The 17,638-nt window shown below is 44.3% G+C and overlaps 4 protein-coding genes across 4 annotated transcripts; 1 reads left to right on the top strand and 3 right to left on the bottom strand.

The window, feature by feature from the left end:
- Positions 1 to 590: 590 nt before the first annotated feature.
- EAF02_011974 (uncharacterized protein) lies at positions 591 to 1,481 on the bottom strand (the record flags this gene model as incomplete). Its single annotated transcript, XM_038908022.1, has 1 exon — positions 591 to 1,481. One exon carries the CDS (start codon positions 1,479 to 1,481, stop codon positions 591 to 593), a length of 891 nt encoding a protein of 296 aa, XP_038752197.1.
- A 706-nt stretch (positions 1,482 to 2,187) lies between these two features.
- EAF02_011973 (uncharacterized protein) lies at positions 2,188 to 2,986 on the top strand (the record flags this gene model as incomplete). Its single annotated transcript, XM_038908021.1, has 2 exons — positions 2,188 to 2,248; positions 2,334 to 2,986. The coding sequence occupies 2 exons, from the start codon at positions 2,188 to 2,190 to the stop codon at positions 2,984 to 2,986; spliced, it is 714 nt and encodes a 237-aa protein (XP_038752196.1).
- A 459-nt stretch (positions 2,987 to 3,445) lies between these two features.
- On the bottom strand, positions 3,446 to 7,840 carry EAF02_011972 (uncharacterized protein). Its single transcript, XM_038908020.1, has 6 exons — positions 7,593 to 7,840; positions 7,137 to 7,408; positions 6,234 to 7,062; positions 5,155 to 5,983; positions 4,956 to 5,095; positions 3,446 to 4,901 (listed from the first exon to the last, which is right to left on the bottom strand). Exons 4-6 carry the CDS (start codon positions 5,609 to 5,611, stop codon positions 4,131 to 4,133), a joined length of 1,368 nt encoding a protein of 455 aa, XP_038752195.1. The 5' UTR covers positions 5,612 to 5,983; positions 6,234 to 7,062; positions 7,137 to 7,408; positions 7,593 to 7,840; the 3' UTR covers positions 3,446 to 4,130.
- An 8,801-nt stretch (positions 7,841 to 16,641) lies between these two features.
- Positions 16,642 to 17,463, bottom strand: EAF02_011971 (uncharacterized protein; the record flags this gene model as incomplete). Its single annotated transcript, XM_038908019.1, has 3 exons — positions 16,642 to 16,969; positions 17,315 to 17,355; positions 17,428 to 17,463. The coding sequence occupies 3 exons, from the start codon at positions 17,461 to 17,463 to the stop codon at positions 16,642 to 16,644; spliced, it is 405 nt and encodes a 134-aa protein (XP_038752194.1).
- Between the last annotated feature and the right edge of the window lie 175 nt (positions 17,464 to 17,638).

Raw genomic sequence — 17,638 nt, 5'->3', positions numbered from 1 at the left:
AGATATGGAGTTTGGGATCATAGATAGATGTAAGATCTTATATAGAATGTTCTTGATACTTGCTGTAGAGCATGGGATGGGATGGGAGTGAGATATACTATGATTACTTAGGTGGGTAGGTATCTATGATATGTGTGTGTTTTCAGATGATATAGACGTACAACGTAACGTGCATCACCATTTTGTACTGTCATTATTATTACATTTCCCACAAGAATGGCTCCCAAGTTGTAAGTATTTCCATAGTTGTACATGTTTGAGATATTTTGCAAAGCTGAATCTGCGATATGTTTTTGCGATGTGCCTCGAAGGATACGCTTTTGTAATATCGTGCCAAGTAGAGGATCATATTTGATGTCAGTATTCACAATATTATGTGAATAATATTGTGATTGTAGTGCAAAAATTCAAACACCCTGGATTATGCACACAAATCCCTTCTTCACCATCTGTTATCAACCCATTCCGGGTATCAACAAGTGGCTTCGGTTTCTTGACGAGTAACCACTCATCATTAATGACATCACTTCCGTAGAAACCCTCAGGATACCAACACCTCAACACATACAAAGTATCCTTCCCCTCGCACCTCACACCTGCGTAACCTCATCTCTCCTAATCCCAAAGAAATAATTCCCCACCTTCTCACTCCCAGGCACAACCTTCCACCCCAACCCCGGCACATAAACCACCCCCCTAACAATCGGACTATTCCAGCCCCTCTCCCTCAAAAAATGCCCTCTCAACTCCTCCTCATTAATATACTGATTCCAATCATGCGTTCCCCTCGGTACAATCCCCATAACATCCTCCGCCACCACCTTCGTCGTCAACCAACTCGTCCACGTCCTCGCCATCGTACTCATGATAATCCATCCCCCGGGCTTAACAAACGGCGTACACTTATCCAAAAACTCAGACGGATACGTAATATGTTCGATAACCTCAAACAACGAAAGCACATCATATTGTTCCTCCCTCGATGTCGGCCTCGGTAAACCCTCAATCGACGTATTCAAATACGTTAATTTCCCCTGCAGCCCCGGATCTTTGCGCGCATGAGCTTTTGCAACATTCAACACTACGGGCGAAGGATCAATCGCCGTGACGCTCCCCGAATTGCCCAATCTCGCAGCACTTTCGGCGAAGATCCCGCCGCCACAGCCGATATCGAGATATTTCAGCCCGGACGATGCGGGGGGAATGGGCTGCGAAGAATGACATGTGCGAATGAAATCATGACGAAGCGGGTTCATTAGATGTAGTAACCGTGAAGAGCCATGGGGATCCCACCATGTTGATGCGAGGGCATTGAAATGCGAAACTTCGTTGGGGTTGACGGATGATGAGGAATGAGAATGATTGGGGGAGGTCGATTGACTTCGGAATTGGTTCTGGACGTGTCGAGGGGCGGTTCGGAGAAGTAGGTTGATATTTCGGAGGGATGTCGGACGTAGTGGCGTGGAGAGAGTGAGGGGCATGATTTGTATATTTGTGTGTATGTATGTATATATGTATGTAAATATAATGTTACAAAATCCCTATATAATCCTGTACTCCAAGTCGAAGGCCAAGCTCTTTCGTTACCAATAGGAATTGGATAGTATCGACTAGTTACCTGGGGATGTGTAATCGGCTCCAAGGAATAGATTCGTCGAGGCTCAAAACGTTTGAGAAATGCCAGGTTGTTTGTGTAATTTTCGTATATGATTTGTTGAAAAGCGTTTGCTGACATGAAAATTAATTGGTTTTTGTCAGCCTCTTGGTAAGCCCTTATGCATTCCTGTCTTCCATACCCCTGTACTATACCAAAATCCCCTAGTTGTCCGATGCCGAAGATCTTTCCATCCGCCCCGGAGAACAAAAAATGTACTCAGGGCACTTATCAGGATGTTCAGCTACTTATTAAGGTTCATACTGTAGAATCGTATCCCACTGATGTGAATATATAATCATACATATACGATACCGTTCCTCATATTATTCTTGAAGAGAGGTATTGCTTATTCATTGTTACTTCTATTATCGTCATCGAAAGAAAGTCCAATTGTCAAATCATCATTAGATATCTCACGACATCTCCCCACTATCATTCGGAAGCGGGGCACTTTTATATATTCATCCCATCTTCTCAGTCCGACTCCCTCATTCCCTTTCACGCCCAACGTATTCTCATCAAAATTCAAAATGCCTTCTTCAGAAATAATCCACGAATTCGATACAATCGAAGACACAATCACTGCCTTCAGTAAGCACCCCCTCCATCCGCTCCTTGCAGGTCCCTCCCATTCAAACACATCCCCCCTCCCAACTAACTCTCCTCCTCCTCCCAGAAAATGGCGAATTCATCATCGTCCTCGACTCCACCTCGCGCGAAAACGAAGGCGACCTAATAATATCCGCCAGCGACATGACGCCCGAAAAAATGGCCTTCATGGTCCGCCACACCTCTGGCATAATCTGCACACCGATCCCCCCCTCCCTAACCACGCAATTCGCTCTCCCCCAGATGGTCAGCGACAACGAGGATCCCAACCGCACCGCCTACACTATAAGTATCGATGCCAACCACCCATCGACCACCACCGGCATCAGCGCCCACGATCGCTCTCTCACCTGCACCATGCTTGCGGATGCGAAATCCAGCCCGCAGAGTTTCCGAAGACCCGGTCACGTATTCCCCTTGCGGGCGCGCGAGGGTGGTGTGCGTGAGAGACCCGGACATACGGAGGCTGCGGTGGACTTTTGTAGATTGGCGGGAAAGCCGCCTGTGGGGGTTATATGTGAGATTGTGGAGGATGGGGAGGAAGTTGCCGGACAAGCGATTAGGAAGGAACCGGGCATGTTGAGGAGAGATGGATGTTTAGCTTTTGGAAAGAAATGGGGGTTGAAGACTTGTACGATTGAGGCTCTAGTGGAGTATCTGGAGGAGAAAGAGGGGAAGTGGGTGAAGGATGAGGAGCAGCGTAATGGAAATGGGGTTTGAGCAAAAAGTCGATCTATGTGTATTAAGAAAGATATCAGATGTGATTTTTGGAAAGAAGAGAAGCCGGAAAGGAGGCCGCTCGAAGGCAATGGAGAGGAGAGGTAGACATCTGCAGAAGATAAAACGGAGATGATAAATTTATTTGGATAGATGATGAGGAGTTCAACTGGTCCTTATAAGCTTGTAGTTCTATATGGGCTTGGTATATTAGATTCAATCGCCGCGAGGAGCAAAAGGAAAAATCTCAACAATGGAATTTAACTAGGTGTTCAAATGTTTCTTGAGTCTTTTTTACATTCTACTATTTTGCAATCGAATATACCACATCTCAAGTAGTTACTTTGCATGTATGTATACGCACTAAGCTCAGTTTCGTCGAAAAGAAGAAAACTCACAAATAGCATTGCAAAGAAACAATCATCTCACAATACATTATCACAAAGTAAAATACAAAAATCATTTTAAAATTTCTTCATTAGTGGCAATTCTACACATAATTTTGGCGCCAGCAAATGCAGCAAAAAAGCAGCCTCCTAGCAAGCATCCCGCCCATCAATTTATTCACCTCCCGTCCCTCGCCCCAAACAAGACCAGACCAACCCAATCCCGGAATTACTACTTTACAATAAAGTAAGAAGTAAAGAATTTGAGCCCTACTGCTCAATTTATCACAAAAGCTAATGCAAACATCCCACACCAAAATGTGTAGCCCTAAGAGCGAGCCAGTCCAACGTGAAAGTGGGTGCCGTGAAACTTGATACCAAGTGTGATGAATGTGAAAGGTAAGAGACCAATATCATCATTATTGCCATGTGCCACAACCCCGAAGTTATTTAATCAGAAAACAAGGTCGTTTGCTTCATGATGTCTAGAGATTCTTTATTCCACCGAAAGAAAACCGCCTAAAAATCACAAGATCGCAGTAGAATCTCAAGAACGCCAATATCGAGATAGAAAAGCCTTTTTGATAGTATGCAGTACTGTCGAACATCAAGAGTGAACGATCAAAAAGAAATGAAAGAATGAGTCGTGATGTGTACAGGGTATCAAACATAGTTCATGAAAAGATTCATAGCACTATGAAAACCAGAGAATCGTTTAAAGCAGGCAGAGAAAGAAAGTTCCAGACAATACGATATGTTCATCATTGAGCTGTGGCCCATAGATCGCCCATTCTTGGCTTCATATCATATTGTTCTGGCTCCGTGCTTTGTGGTCTTCTCATATTTGAATTTGGGTAATACATCTGACCAATCGCTGCGCCAGATCCATACGGATCAGGGTCTGGATAGACATAGTTGTTATTATGCGATGGAGATCCCATGTGAGATGGTGATTGCCAACCCATGTTGGTCATGTGTGGGCTACCATTTGCGCTACCAGGTTGACGTTGTTCCATGTTGGCAGGAGGCTCTAGAATGTTTGGTGGGCCATAACCGGTTGGGTGGGAGGTAGGTCGTTGTTGCTGCATACCATTTGCAAAAGCAGTAGAAACTGGTGGTGGCTGGCTTGGTACACCATAGTCACCACGAAGATGACCAGGTAAAGAGCTGTTATTCATGTAGCCGTAATCACCAGGGTGGCGCTGCATGCCATTCATTGGTGCCATGTCAGAACTTGGAGAAGCAGAGAGATGTCGGCCTGGTGAAGGAGTTGACATTGGAGATCCATTGTTTGAATATGACTCGCCATCGGAACGTTGTCTGCTAGGTCTGTTATTACCAGGTCGAGTGGCGAGAGCAGCAGCAGTTGCGGCAGCAGCCTCTTCGACAGTTCCGGTATGATGGTTTTGGTGGCGTGTCAAAGTGGTTCTTCGGGTGAAAGTCTTTTGACAATCGGCATATGGGCACTTGTATGGACGCTTTCCGGAATGAATGCGCCTGTGTCTAGCAAGAGAACTGGAATCACTAAAGGGCTACTTTAAATTAGCAAGATTCATCAACCTATAATGTATGAAAATAATGCTCACCTTTGCACAACGTTCACAAGTGTGAGGCTTTTCACCAGTATGAACTCGAAGGTGGACTGTTAAAGCTGATCTTTGAATGAATTGTTTGCCACAACCCGGATAATCACAGACATGGGGTCGGACACCACTGTGAATTCGCTCTAGATAAAGGGGTCAGCAACTCGACTCGGATCATAATTATTTTTATGAATAAACTTACCATGTCTTGCAAGGTCACTTCGGCGAGCAAATCCTTTGCCACATGTACTACAAGGGAAAGCTTTTGTGACTGTGACATCTCCAGGTTGACGTTGACGCGTGTTATCTTGTTGTTGTGTGGGCATCATACTGTTATCGAAAGGAATATCAGGGCGGTAAGGTTGTTGCATCATTGGCATCGCATTTTGCATACCGGGAGGTGAAGGATAACGCATGCCATTTGGTGCTCCGTTCATTACATTCATTCCCATTCGTGGTGTAGAATATTGAGAATGCTCAGAACCATGAGGAGAAGTACCTCTCTCGGATCCAGTGTCAGACATGCGCATTCCGTTGGCTTGCGATATAGTTTGGAGTAAGTGTAAATCTTGAGCCTGAGCTTGACCACTAGCTGATGCTGCTGCCGCCGCTGCTGCTCCTTTCACTCCTTTCGAATTAACTATTTCTTTGATATCCATAATGAGATGGTTCTTTTCAAGATTCCCTTGGCTAGAAAAATGAAGTAAAGAGGAATAAGAGAAGATTATAGGACGTGATCGACGCTTGGATCAGGCGTTCGTACCAAGTTTTGGAATCTGGTACCGTGTCTCGAAGGTTGCTTTGTGTCTCGGGAACCAGTGTTCGAGAGGCTGTAAGTCGTATGCAAGAATATTAAATAGAAAATACTTTGCAAAGATTTAGATTGGGCCGTAATGACCAGAGTGACCGTAGTGAGTGAATTAAGTAGAGTAACGTGATCGAAAGTTCTTCGTTCCAATCAAAAGTAAAGTGACCTTTTAGATTGACTTCTTTTGAGGGGATTTTGCCGCTTTTCACTTTTTTCAAAAAGTCTATAGTGGGTGAATATTAGCAAAGTGTTATGGGGTAAGAGATGCAATGCTGTGTGTGGTGTTGGCATCAACAACAACAGCACGGTGCACACCGCCAATTCTCCTAATTTTGTAGGAAGAATAAGGTAGAGTTCAGGGTGGATGAGTGGGCGAGTGGATGAGCGGGTGAGCGGGTGAGTGGATCCAGTGTGTATGCACTGTATGTACTGCGTGTGTGTAGATATGTAGGTAGATATCCGAGCTTGCTTACCTTATTATTGATGACTACCTAGTAGGTCACTGTCCAATGTATGGATGGCTTCAAAAATAAAAAAAAATAAAAAAATTGACCGCGACAATTTTCACGATCAGGTACTATGTAAAAATCCGCCAATCTGGACACTGGGTGGGCGGGGATGGGATGCGGGAATGTCACAACGTACGGGCAATCGTACAGACCGGTTAAAATTGGTTGCCTCTTCTTTTAATCCTTCTCAACTCAGAAGAATATGCTTTTCCAATTGATGGAACGCTGATATTGCTCGAGTCTCTTGGCTTGATTTCGCTGGATGGAAATGATCTCCTAGACGCGACTGCGCATGCGTGTTCTTTGATTCCAAGAAGTACCGTACCGTAAAAACACTGCTTCGTGTGAGCTAGCAATGGTTCTCAGAACTTGAGAATATGTTTGCACCTCTTTTGAGTGATGCTGGTTCGGGATACTGCAGTGTCTGAGGCACGAGCCAAAGGTTCGTCTGATGAGACGATATATTGGATCAGTGGTGAATGTGAGATGTGATGAGGCAAAGTGTCTTTGCAGTGGCGCGTTTTCGAATTTGGTGTGAATCGAGTTTTGTGAATCCGCAAATTTATTCTCTCAATAAGAAGTGAGCCTAGTCCAACAATCCTTTTCTTTTCTTATGTATGCGCTCTTGAGACTCGAGACCTTCTGCGAATACTCAGGGTCTGGACACGAACTATTCGCGTCGCAAAATTATATCTGTTTGTAGAATCTGTTTGTAGAGCGCGTCTTGGAGTTGGAGAAGTGATTGATCCTTTCAAGGAGTCGAGAAATCGCAAGAAAGATTTAGATAGATCTTCTAGTATTCCATCGGATGTTAGTGATTTGTTTCTCTATCCTTGGTAGTTGATGGGTGAGGACATGCAAACTTACACTGAGGTTGTAATTCGATCTTACGGGATTGAACTGACGTTGGAGTGAAGTGGTAGTTTCCAAGGTGGCACGAAGGTTATTAAGATGCCTCGGAAGGAACCATGCGATTGCTGCAGGGCGGAGAAGAGATCTCGAGATGGAGGCTGCTTCTGGGCTGAACTAGAAGCTCGGGATACAATGCGGCAGGTACTCTTTCTTGATAGTTAATAATGCGCCGATGCCGATTTTATAGATTCGATACAAGAAATAATGTACAATCAGGTTGAAATGGTCTGTTGATGTTCTTCAATTAGAAACCACAAATGATGAGCCAAGATATCAAAGCGTAGATGCTATGGTTGGAGAGAGGACGGATGAGGAGTTTAGACTCTAGAGAATGAGATAGGGAAGGTTCATGTATCGTGAAAAAAATGAGATGCTCTCGCTCGCTCTCTGTCTCTCTGTCTAGGTACTCACAGATGATTTTTAGTGGTTTAGCGTTTGGGTGTGTGGGTAAGGCGTAGAATTGTCAATGGACTTCTACGAGTAGTCTTCTACTTCTTTTTTTTTCTTCTCGAAAAAAGAGGGTGAGATATTTGGGTCCCTGGGTATCTGGGTGTCTGGGTGTCTAGGAAGGAGAATTGACAAGGAATGCGGAAATATTGGGAAAGGACTGGGAGCAATAGTTGAGGGAAGGGGTGGGTTGTCGAGATATCCGGGTTTCGGGGATCGAGGGGAGGGGGGAGGGGGGAACTTGGGAAGATTGAGAGTGAGAGAGGGGGGGTTAATGAACTAGAAGCATAAGTAAAGGGTTTCGAATCCTTCTTTTGGCCTTCTATTCGGCAATAGTGGGTGTATTACGAGGATATTTAGAATTTTAGATGGATGTCGATGCTTTTTTTGTTTTTTTTTTAATTTACAGGGGCGGATTAGGTTTTGCAGGCTTTGTTGATGGAGACCTCTTGGAAATCCTGGTTTGCTGGTACGATAAAAAGAAAAGTCGCTAAAAGCTTAAAACAGGGTGGTCAGAACTTTAGTCCTCGATTTACTAGGTATAGTCAGTCTCTATAGGGGAATTGGGAAGAGAGACTTGGAAGAAGCAGGGCCAGGGAAAAGAGAAAAAGAGGAAAAGATTCATGTCAAGAGTCAGGAATTGAGACTCGATGGAGTAATAATAGATTGCTTGATTAGTCATGGATTTATAGAGAACTGAGATGGTTGAAGAAAGAAGAAAGAAGAAAGAAGATAGAAAGAAGAAAAGGATGATGATGAAGACGACGATGAAGAAGAACAAACAGAAGAAGAAGAAGCAGAAGCAGAAGAAGAAGTGGAAAAAGAACAAGGACAAGACAACGGCACTTCTAATCGATCCGAGTACCTATGAATACTCCGTACACACGTCTGTCGGTCGATATTACTTGGGAATATGCACATATCAAGGACAAAATTGTACTCTGTAATAATAATAAACAGTATGCACCAAAAGAGAGATGACTTGAAATCTGCCGATCAACCTCCACTTCTCACAGTCCCAATGTCCAATGTCACTCCAGTCACCATGTCCAGTGTCCAGTGTCCACTTCTCATCCACTTTCTTTTAATATATGTAAATATTTACATACACTTGACTGGATGAAGATTTGCGACTACAGAGGTAGATAGACTCTTGCTGACTTGCTAAGTTTCGTTTCCAAGATCCCCTAGTTCACCCTGGTCACAACCGACTCAATCCTATCAATCCTGTCACCCCGCGATCTCTCAACGATGATTAGATGACTGCTTCCTGCTTCCTCCTCTTGACATAGGCACCAGCTAAAGGAATCTACTGTACAACACATGCTCACTCGCCATACGTTTGCTCTCAGGGGCTAATATCTGGAGCATGTATGAACTTTGCCTCACGCTCTATCTATAACGTGCAGGCCAAATACGCACGCCTATTGATTGCACGCGTCGATTGCCACAGCTTCATGCCACTTTCATATCATTATACTTTCATTCAATCATATTAATGGTGGACCCCAAAGTAAGCTTGACAGGATAATGCTAACACCGGTTCAGTATCAAAGCCATTCCGAGCTTTCATTGCTCTCATGCCATTTTTTTCAATCGTGGTAAATTAGCTGTATTTACAATGTCCATGCCCATACCCAACCAATTGCCATTCATCTTGATTCTTCAAGATGAGTGACCAATGATGATCTAGTGACCAAGGACCACCCGGGGGGTCTATTGCCATTATGCTCCCTCAATTAACGGTGCCCCACGCTACATGCTACATGCCACTCCCTACCTCTAAGCTGTCCGACCACCGCGTTTATCATTTGTGCTTGCAAGTTGCACGAATTGTGACCTCACAAGCGCTACGCTGTGCCAGGTATAGGTCAAGGGGCGTGAGTTAAGTTACAAGTGGTAAGGTACGCTGCCGCACTATGTCAATTACCCCGTAATGAGCCTATTGGAAACATCAGCCATCTCCTGGAGTGCTGGGAAGTTACGCCCTGGTAAACCTTGAGGCTCGAGCAGCCTCTTGATACTCGATAGTAGATAGTAGATACGTACCCTACACCGTCATAAGGTTTTACGGAGTCCGAACATGGTAATGATGGATGGGTGGAGCTAACTGTGCTAAACTCCTACAAAGCTAAGCCACAATGTGCCTGTGCCTGTGCCTGACTGCATTACTTTCCACGAGAATCTTAGGTAGGTCATTCCTAGATAATTTGTATACTTAACCGCCTTGTGAACAGTGACCTTGCATATCATTTAGTGCCACCGTCGTGTTCAACTAAGAACGGCATCGGTGCGGTGCAATCACTCACAGCTCGTTGACGGACATTATAAAAGAGATGGACTCACAATTCCGGATTAAAAAACCTTGCGGAATGCGTTGATGATTCTTCAATAGCGTTTGAGAAGCGATCACTATCCTCGGTCCAATGCGAGACACGTGGGGCGACTCGGACGAGTAAGAAAATGGTAGCAAATTCCGGGGGGTTTTTGAGATTTGGAAACTAGGAGGCGGTATAGAATAGTACCAGGGGGAGGGACAACTCTGGTCTGCGTGCCCCTGAGCGGGAGAGGACCCGGAAGACCTTGAACATAATGCTCAAATACCGGTCTCGTGACTGTTCTTTACTTAGACACACCGTAGAGCCGATCCGTCGATGATGCAGTACCTTGCACGGCAGTCTTCATAAATGGAGGCTTTTGAAATTCCGACTGGTTAAGAAACTCGTAAACCCTATCAAAGTGCATATAGGCGGACAGCATTCGAACGCATAGGTACTAGAGGACGCTTTTTAACTCGTATCAGAGGTCCAAACTGCACTTTATCATCAAAGGATCAGAAGATCAGATATCCTGTGTAATGTGCAATGGACACTCTAGATTGCATAACAGAGCGTCAAAGATTGTGCTGTAGATAAAAGGGGACAATCCTAGAGAAGTTGACGTATACACTGTCGGGGAAAAGTTAACGAGGTGACGACGATCAGCTGGTTTAGGGGCAATGAAGGGTACATAGGTATTGCCAGTAACCAATGTGATGCAATGCGCTGAGAGACTGTAATATCAACATATATGGCACATGGAAACCACTCCATAAACTGGTGGCGTGATATGGAAAATCTATACCTTCTTCCATACGGTTGGTAACTTGTGAGATGGCACTCTTATTGAATTGCAAGGGGTCATCAAGGAAGTAGCCACTGCCATTTCGGTTACAGTGATTATTCCTTGGAAATTGAATGGGCTTTTTGAGGGGGAGTTTGGTAGAAAACCTACACATCCATGCATTCTGCTAGCTTATCAAAAACTTCTAGAAGGTTTCAGCATGTTCTTTTCATCTAGGAAGCCGACAAATGTCTTGGTCCAAAGTCACCGTCAAAGTTCCTTTTATCAATATTATGCTACAATCCCCATCTCTACCAAACTTTGGCAATATACACGCTGTATGTCTACCAACGCAAGTACCGGAATCTGCCCAAAGATATGGGAAGAGTATCCTCTCTCTCGTCCCTCCCCAGTCAAAATGGATACCGTAACTTGCTCAAGTCGACAATGCCCCGTTTCCCCTGTCTGCTACGTTCCGTCGGTCTCTTCCCTGGAGATTTGTCACATCCAATTCTATTGGTAATTGGCACCTGGGCCTCGGACAGAAGCTAAGTTCATTTCCCCCCGGGAAGCATCTCGCATTTGGCTAAGTTTGTGCTTAGGACTCATGAGTATCACAGCTTTTGCAATCCTTCGCTGCAAGGTGACCCCACCTACCTCACTATTCCAAGGGCGCTTCATCATAATGACCATGAAACCATGTTATTTTCTGCTAATAAAACGTGCGAACCTTGTCAAGTCGTCAGATCTAATTTCCATGTTACCAGAGGCCATGGCATTGGATTCGCTGGGTGAAAGACCGGGTCGCTTTACTATCCATGCGTTGTCTTTGCCATATAATCTTCCTCTACTACCGGAGACACTACACTGCAACAAGTACCATTTGGACTATCGCCCTTTTCCAAGTTCCTAATAAGGGATATCCGAAAACGATGATTGATTTTTCGGAGAAATCAAAACTCTTTCAAGGATCTTGCTTAGACGGGGGTTCACGTTTGATTCATCGAGGTATGCGGTCGTTGATGTCAAATTGATTACGGCACATGCAGTATGTTGGTCCATTATTTTCCTATGTTATTAGCTCTCGGTATCTTATCCTAGGATGTAACTTTGGCTGGATGGTAGCCTGATTGATGAACTACATGTTCAAGCGCTCACAATGTCAAGGGAAAGAGTGGAAGGTATCTAGCTTTCTCGTTGCTAACCGCTAACGTTCCAGAAACGGAACATTACGCTTTCATGGCACTTCAGACTTTCAATTTGACCAGGAATAGAAGATTGGGAACGCAACGATTCGTCAAGCTTCAAGGATGTGCCATCACCAGGCTCACAGCAATCTTTTTTGACAGCCATTACTCGTGCTGCCACAAAGTAGGTATGCAACTCTACCGCTAGAAAAGCCAGGTTACTCCTGTCGTAGTTTACCATCCTGTGGTATGTGCATCTAGCTTCGGATTCGCATACTTTCTGGCCGCACGAGTACTTTAAATATATGATTGGACCCGTATTAACTATAATACTAAGACGCTAGAAGCTTCATTAACACCTTCTAGAACAAGGACATGAATGTTTCACCCTCATATCGGAGACTTCGGATGCTGTGGGGTCTTTATGGACTCAAGAATCATCATCATGCAACTTCAAAGCAAGGCGAGAGAAAGTAGAACAATTAAGAAACCGGTCAGACCGACCGGAACATGATGAGATATCCCGCTTCGAATAGGTTAACAAGCCAAGTGACCAAAGTGCTTGGGCATGGCAGATGGGATCCTTGTCGCTTCCATATTCCATTATCATTCTACAGGAAGTTTCAATAGATGACGTTGCATTGTCCTCTTATGCTTCCCTAAATTTTCTTCTCGGGTTTGAATTATGGTTAGATTGATTGATTTCATTATTCAGCTACGACGTTGGGCCATAGAGAACCTGTCTCGCACGTTATGCAATGCTACCCTAGTAAAGTTTAATTTCTTTGATTTTTCAATACCAGCTATGCTAATTACGCTCTTGTTCCGCCTGTTGCATAGGCTAACTTACCCTCCTGCCCTCATCTACCTAGGGCATATTCGGATCGATGCAATTCTGCAGGGCACAAGAATGCATACGACGTGGCCAATGCGTTGCGAGGACTTTGTTTCATACGGTAGATACTTTCCGATTCATACTCTTGGGGCACCGAATCAAAAGTAATCATTGGGCTGAAATTGCTGCGCCGCAAACAGTGATTAACGTATATCAACCGTCCCGAAAACACACTCTTTGGTTTAGGTATGCTATATTTGATTGTCTGCAGCATTTCCGAGGTGGGATTACTATTCTAGCGCCTCTACACCTCGTGGCATTTCTGGTTTTGGCACATTCGGATAGATCGAAGAGATTACATATTCAGCAAATATGTCCAATGGAGCAGAGGCTGAAGAAGCACTGGCAGAAGAGTAGACAAAGTTGACTACTCATCCTTACCTATAGTTACATCAGTGCATTTAGCATGAGAACTAATAAACGGGAAGATGTCATATCCTTATGTTTTTCCCGCAGCCGAAGAGCTTTTGCCAGTCGGTGGCGCATACCACGTCTTCCCCTTCTGCTGAACAGTTCATACATCAAATTCCTTTGGGGGTAGATCATGGGCTTGTTTCACTCCACTAAAGGACTTCTATCCCACTTATGCGCCTAATGATGCTTCAAATATTCGCTTCACTGTCAAGACTGGGTTAATCCCTGGGAGTTTCGATTTTAAGTTTTTTGTCTCACCAACAATATGCCTCGCTACTCGTGTCCTGAAGATTTGCAAAATGGATTTGCAAATGAAGGGAACATCCTACACTCTTTTGTATAGGAAGCACTACCGCAATGCGGCTTCTGTCGTGAGCTTTGGTTTGAGATGCGGTCCTGACTAGCACTCAGTCGCGTTTTGTCTCGAAATCTCCACGTGGATCTCGAAGATTGAAGGAGCCTCGTTTCTTCTAGAGTATTTTACGTCGTGTGAAGCGGCACGCATCAAGCCATATATCATGACCCTCGCTGAGATGAACGATTCAACAATTTATGATATTGTTACAATTATACACCGTACAAATCTGTACACCGCCTTGAGGGTTATATTGACAGCCTAAAGATCTACAAATCATAGGTCTTCGTCCCCAGAGATTGATCAGCAAGAACCGAAGTCCTCCACTATGGTTTACGACGATGAATTCATACCGCCGATTCCATTGGTTGCTTTAAATTGAGTAAATTTCATATATTTGCTTCTTCATTTCATCAGTGAGGGGGATACCCTTGTGCCTCATGGTACTGTCATAAGACAGCTGAATTCAGATACTCAGAAACCAAAAGATCAGTCCACTTTCTCTGTATTGCACTCACAGTTGCTGAGCTCAAAGTGGTGTCGGCTTGATCAGTAACCACAAAAGAAACGACTCAATCATGCAATTCCAAATACCAGTTGATCTGAGGTAGATCTTGAGGAAAAATCGAGGATCCCACCACTGACACCAAAATCAGAGTCTCACCATAGCACGGGGAGATAAGTTAGAACTGAGCTTGCTGTCATATAAAATTCTAACAACTCATCACGGAAATACAATAGTACTTCCGGGACACAACTAAAACTTTCACTATGTGTCAAGTAAAGGCATTTGTTTGCCTAATTCTGGACCATTTCAATTGTGTGGGGAAATTTTTCGCAAATGCTTTCTTTTCTGTCTGCTAAACATGGATTTGGCGATGAGTTCCCACTTATTAGTACGCAAACTAACAGCCCTCAATATTGATGTGTAATTTTGTAAAAAGATGTGGCGTCGCTTATGCAGCGGTATGACTGGAGATGGTTTATAGAGTGTTGTGTACGGGCGAAGGTTGTCTTTGAGGGAGTAGCGGTGGGTGGGATGAATGGATGGTTACATGATCGCTGTGGCATGAGGTAAAATGATACGACTGGGACTTGACGGTTTTCACTGCTATCTAGAATCCAACATCGGCGCTCTAGAATTTGCGTCATGGAGCAATCGATGAATCGATGAGAAGGGGATGGATATCCAACTTCCAAACTCGTAGCCATCCATGGTCATGCCTGACTATCAAACATCAATCTAAAATTATCCACCCCCATTTTCAATTGACCATTTGTTCATCTATTCACTCGCTTTAATTTTCAACCGCGTACTGCGCTTGTATACTTGAGTCTTCCATCATGATTCATCGCATTTCTTCTGCATCCGCGTTCTCAAAATTCCGCATCCATCTCGGCATTCGCAGGCTGCGCAGTCCATACATAGTATAGTATAGTATAGTATAGTACGGACCCCCACGATCTGCAATGCCGTCGTCGTTCGTGGAGCGCGAACTCTCTGCTCGGATAGCTCATGGGCAGGTGCGGCGATGTGATGTGCTGTGCGATGGTGTGCTGTGCATGGAATTTGCTTGTTGGCGTGGTGGGATGAGATGGATGGGGCGCGGTAGGTACCGGATCAATCGGTAGGTGAATTGTGTGTGCGTGGTGGGTTGGGTTTGGATGGAGGGGAGATGGGAAGATCGTTGCTTGAGCTGTGCGTTTGGGGTGCGCAGGCGGTTGTATGTCGGGAGTTGGGGAGTTGGGGGATTGGGGATTGGGAACTGAGGGGGGGCAAGGGAAAGGTGAAAGATTGGATGTTGGTGGTGGTGTTGATAACGGTGTTGGTATTGGTGGTTGTGGACTGAGACGGACGCTGAGTCTGAGTCTGAGATTGGGGTAAGTGCATTTTAAGCTTGAGAAATGAGGAAGCTGGGGAAGTGTGCATGTGTAGGTATGTATCTTTTTTCAGAATGTTTAAGATAAAGTCTGATTTTTTCGTTTGTGATGAGTAGTTTGGATGTTCGAGGAGACATTGTCCTATTGAGTCTGGAGGGGCTTAGTGATTGTATTGTACTTGTTGTGGTTTTCAAGAATATGTTTTGAGGCCAATGGCATGCCATGGTATGGTGAGGTACGACGGTATGGCGTTGAAAATTTGCTGTTCTATGGACTACATAATTACCTACTCAAAGAATGAATGTGCTTGAAATCTCTAAGCTCAATCCAAACTCGATATAAAGACAGATTTTGACATGAGATCTCTTGAATATAATTTTTCTTCAATCACTCTCAGTCAAGCAATACTCATGAGGCTTCATAACTCCTCCATTTCCTACGCGAGTAGGCAATGTGGCATCAACATATTTACCCTGTACAATCATTCACCTCAATCGAAATATGAGATACTTTGATACGGAGAACACGCTCTCATATCACACCACACTATGCCGCATAATTGCATGTATGAGACGATCCCAAATGCAAACCATACCTCGGTCTGCAGGGCATGGCTGAGTGTGTGTACTCACTCGTGTCATGTCATCTCATTGTATGGAATACATCTCACATATTGTCGTAATCACATGTCTTACTCGCGTTCATGCCGAGGATATAGGGTTGACATTACATGTGTGTTAGTTTGTGGGGGGATGAATCATGTTGTGATAAATCGCGATTCATGTTTGGGGATAAGTCATGATATGTATTGGTTGGTGACTGAGTCTGGAACGAAAAACGAAAAAAAAATGTGTGACTTTTATGTGCTCACGATATGTGATCGAAAGGGTTCCTTGTTCACGTTGCATCACAGTTCTGCAAGACGGGTTTAGAAAGCCATGCATATATTCCTCCAATCGTTCAAATCCACCCTGCCCGTCTCGACAAAACATACATCATGTAACCACTACCCGACAATGCTCAATAATCCTTGCTCTCACACCTTTGATTCCAAATTTCAACGTTCACCATCGTTCTTGTGATTCTTAATCATCCCAAGATCTAGAACTCTCGCTACCGTACCCCATCTGCTTCCCCCTCTCCTCTTTATTCCTCTACTGCTTTCCTCGCTCATGGGCTCTAACTTCCTCGCTCATGGGCTCTAACTTCGTGAAAGTTCTGCACCTCATCATTGGTGTGCTCACTAGTATCGCAGCTGTCATGATAGCTCTCGCGTTTTTTATCAGCGATATAAAAGCTGTGACGACTGGCATCTGTACCACCAGTACTACGATCGCCTGTTTGTTCACCACCACTGGTAGCCGCCGTTGCGTGCCTGGTGTCCTCCTTGGGTTTGGCTGCCTGCTGTACTGATTTGTTCGAGCCCTTGTTTTTCTTCCCTGTTGGACCTGATGGAGGCAAAATTTTGTCTTTTCTTGAGCTCCAGAAAGCCGTTTTCTTTGATTTCCTTAGGTAATAGATGTTAGAGGATAGGGGGAGGTGAGGGATGATGATCGAGATTTTCGAGTGTGGGGATATGGATGTAGAAAGTGAAGCAGCGCTGAAATCGGTGTGATGGCACTAGATTTTCAAGAAGTCGTAAAAGAGCGGGCTGTCTAGTGTAAATATGGCGTTGTTGTATAATCTATATCGATGAATTTCGATTTAAGATATTGTATTGATCCAGACCGGCACCGGGCTGAGATAGGACTTTCTGGCAGTGTTCGTGTTGCGTGGAATGCTCTACTGTGATTTTTCTAACAAATTCAGGTTTCTACTCCATCAAAAACATGGGACTAAGAAGATTACTTACCAAAAAATTGCTTGTTGAACAGAGGTTGGTAAAGAATGAAACTGTGAAGGAAATGGAACATGGACTAATATTAATAGACAAAAAGACAAGACTCAACCATGATTCGAGTCCACGATCAGCGAGACAGTCATATGAGCGTTGCGACTCATTTTGGCCGACCTCATTTTCAAAGTCTATTTCATTTAAATGACTCCAATGGTTCAGAATCTGTATTTCGGATTGTTCATGATTGAATCGACAAATCCAAAGCACCGGATTCTGTTCGTTCCCCTCGGTAATTAATTCGGACATAAGAACTTACTTCCTGCGTAGGTAATGCCGACA

This window comes from Botrytis sinoallii, assembly GCF_014898435.1.
Source record: "Botrytis sinoallii strain Bc 23 chromosome Unknown BSIN_038, whole genome shotgun sequence".
Taxonomy (NCBI): domain Eukaryota; kingdom Fungi; phylum Ascomycota; class Leotiomycetes; order Helotiales; family Sclerotiniaceae; genus Botrytis; species Botrytis sinoallii.
Note: the sequence above shows the minus strand (reverse complement) of the source record. Positions and strands in the feature narration are given on the sequence as shown.

Excerpts from the sequence above, each read along its gene's own strand:
- EAF02_011972 (XM_038908020.1), bottom strand. The coding sequence starts at position 5,611 with ATGGATATCAAAGAAATAGTTAATTCGAAAGGAGTGAAAGGAGCAGCA. Across the intron at positions 5,096-5,154 it reads AAGTGACCTTGCAAGACATG|AGCGAATTCACAGTGGTGTC; the intron begins GTAAGTTTATTC and ends CCCTTTATCTAG. Across the intron at positions 4,902-4,955 it reads CTTGTGAACGTTGTGCAAAG|CCCTTTAGTGATTCCAGTTC; the intron begins GTGAGCATTATT and ends AATTTAAAGTAG.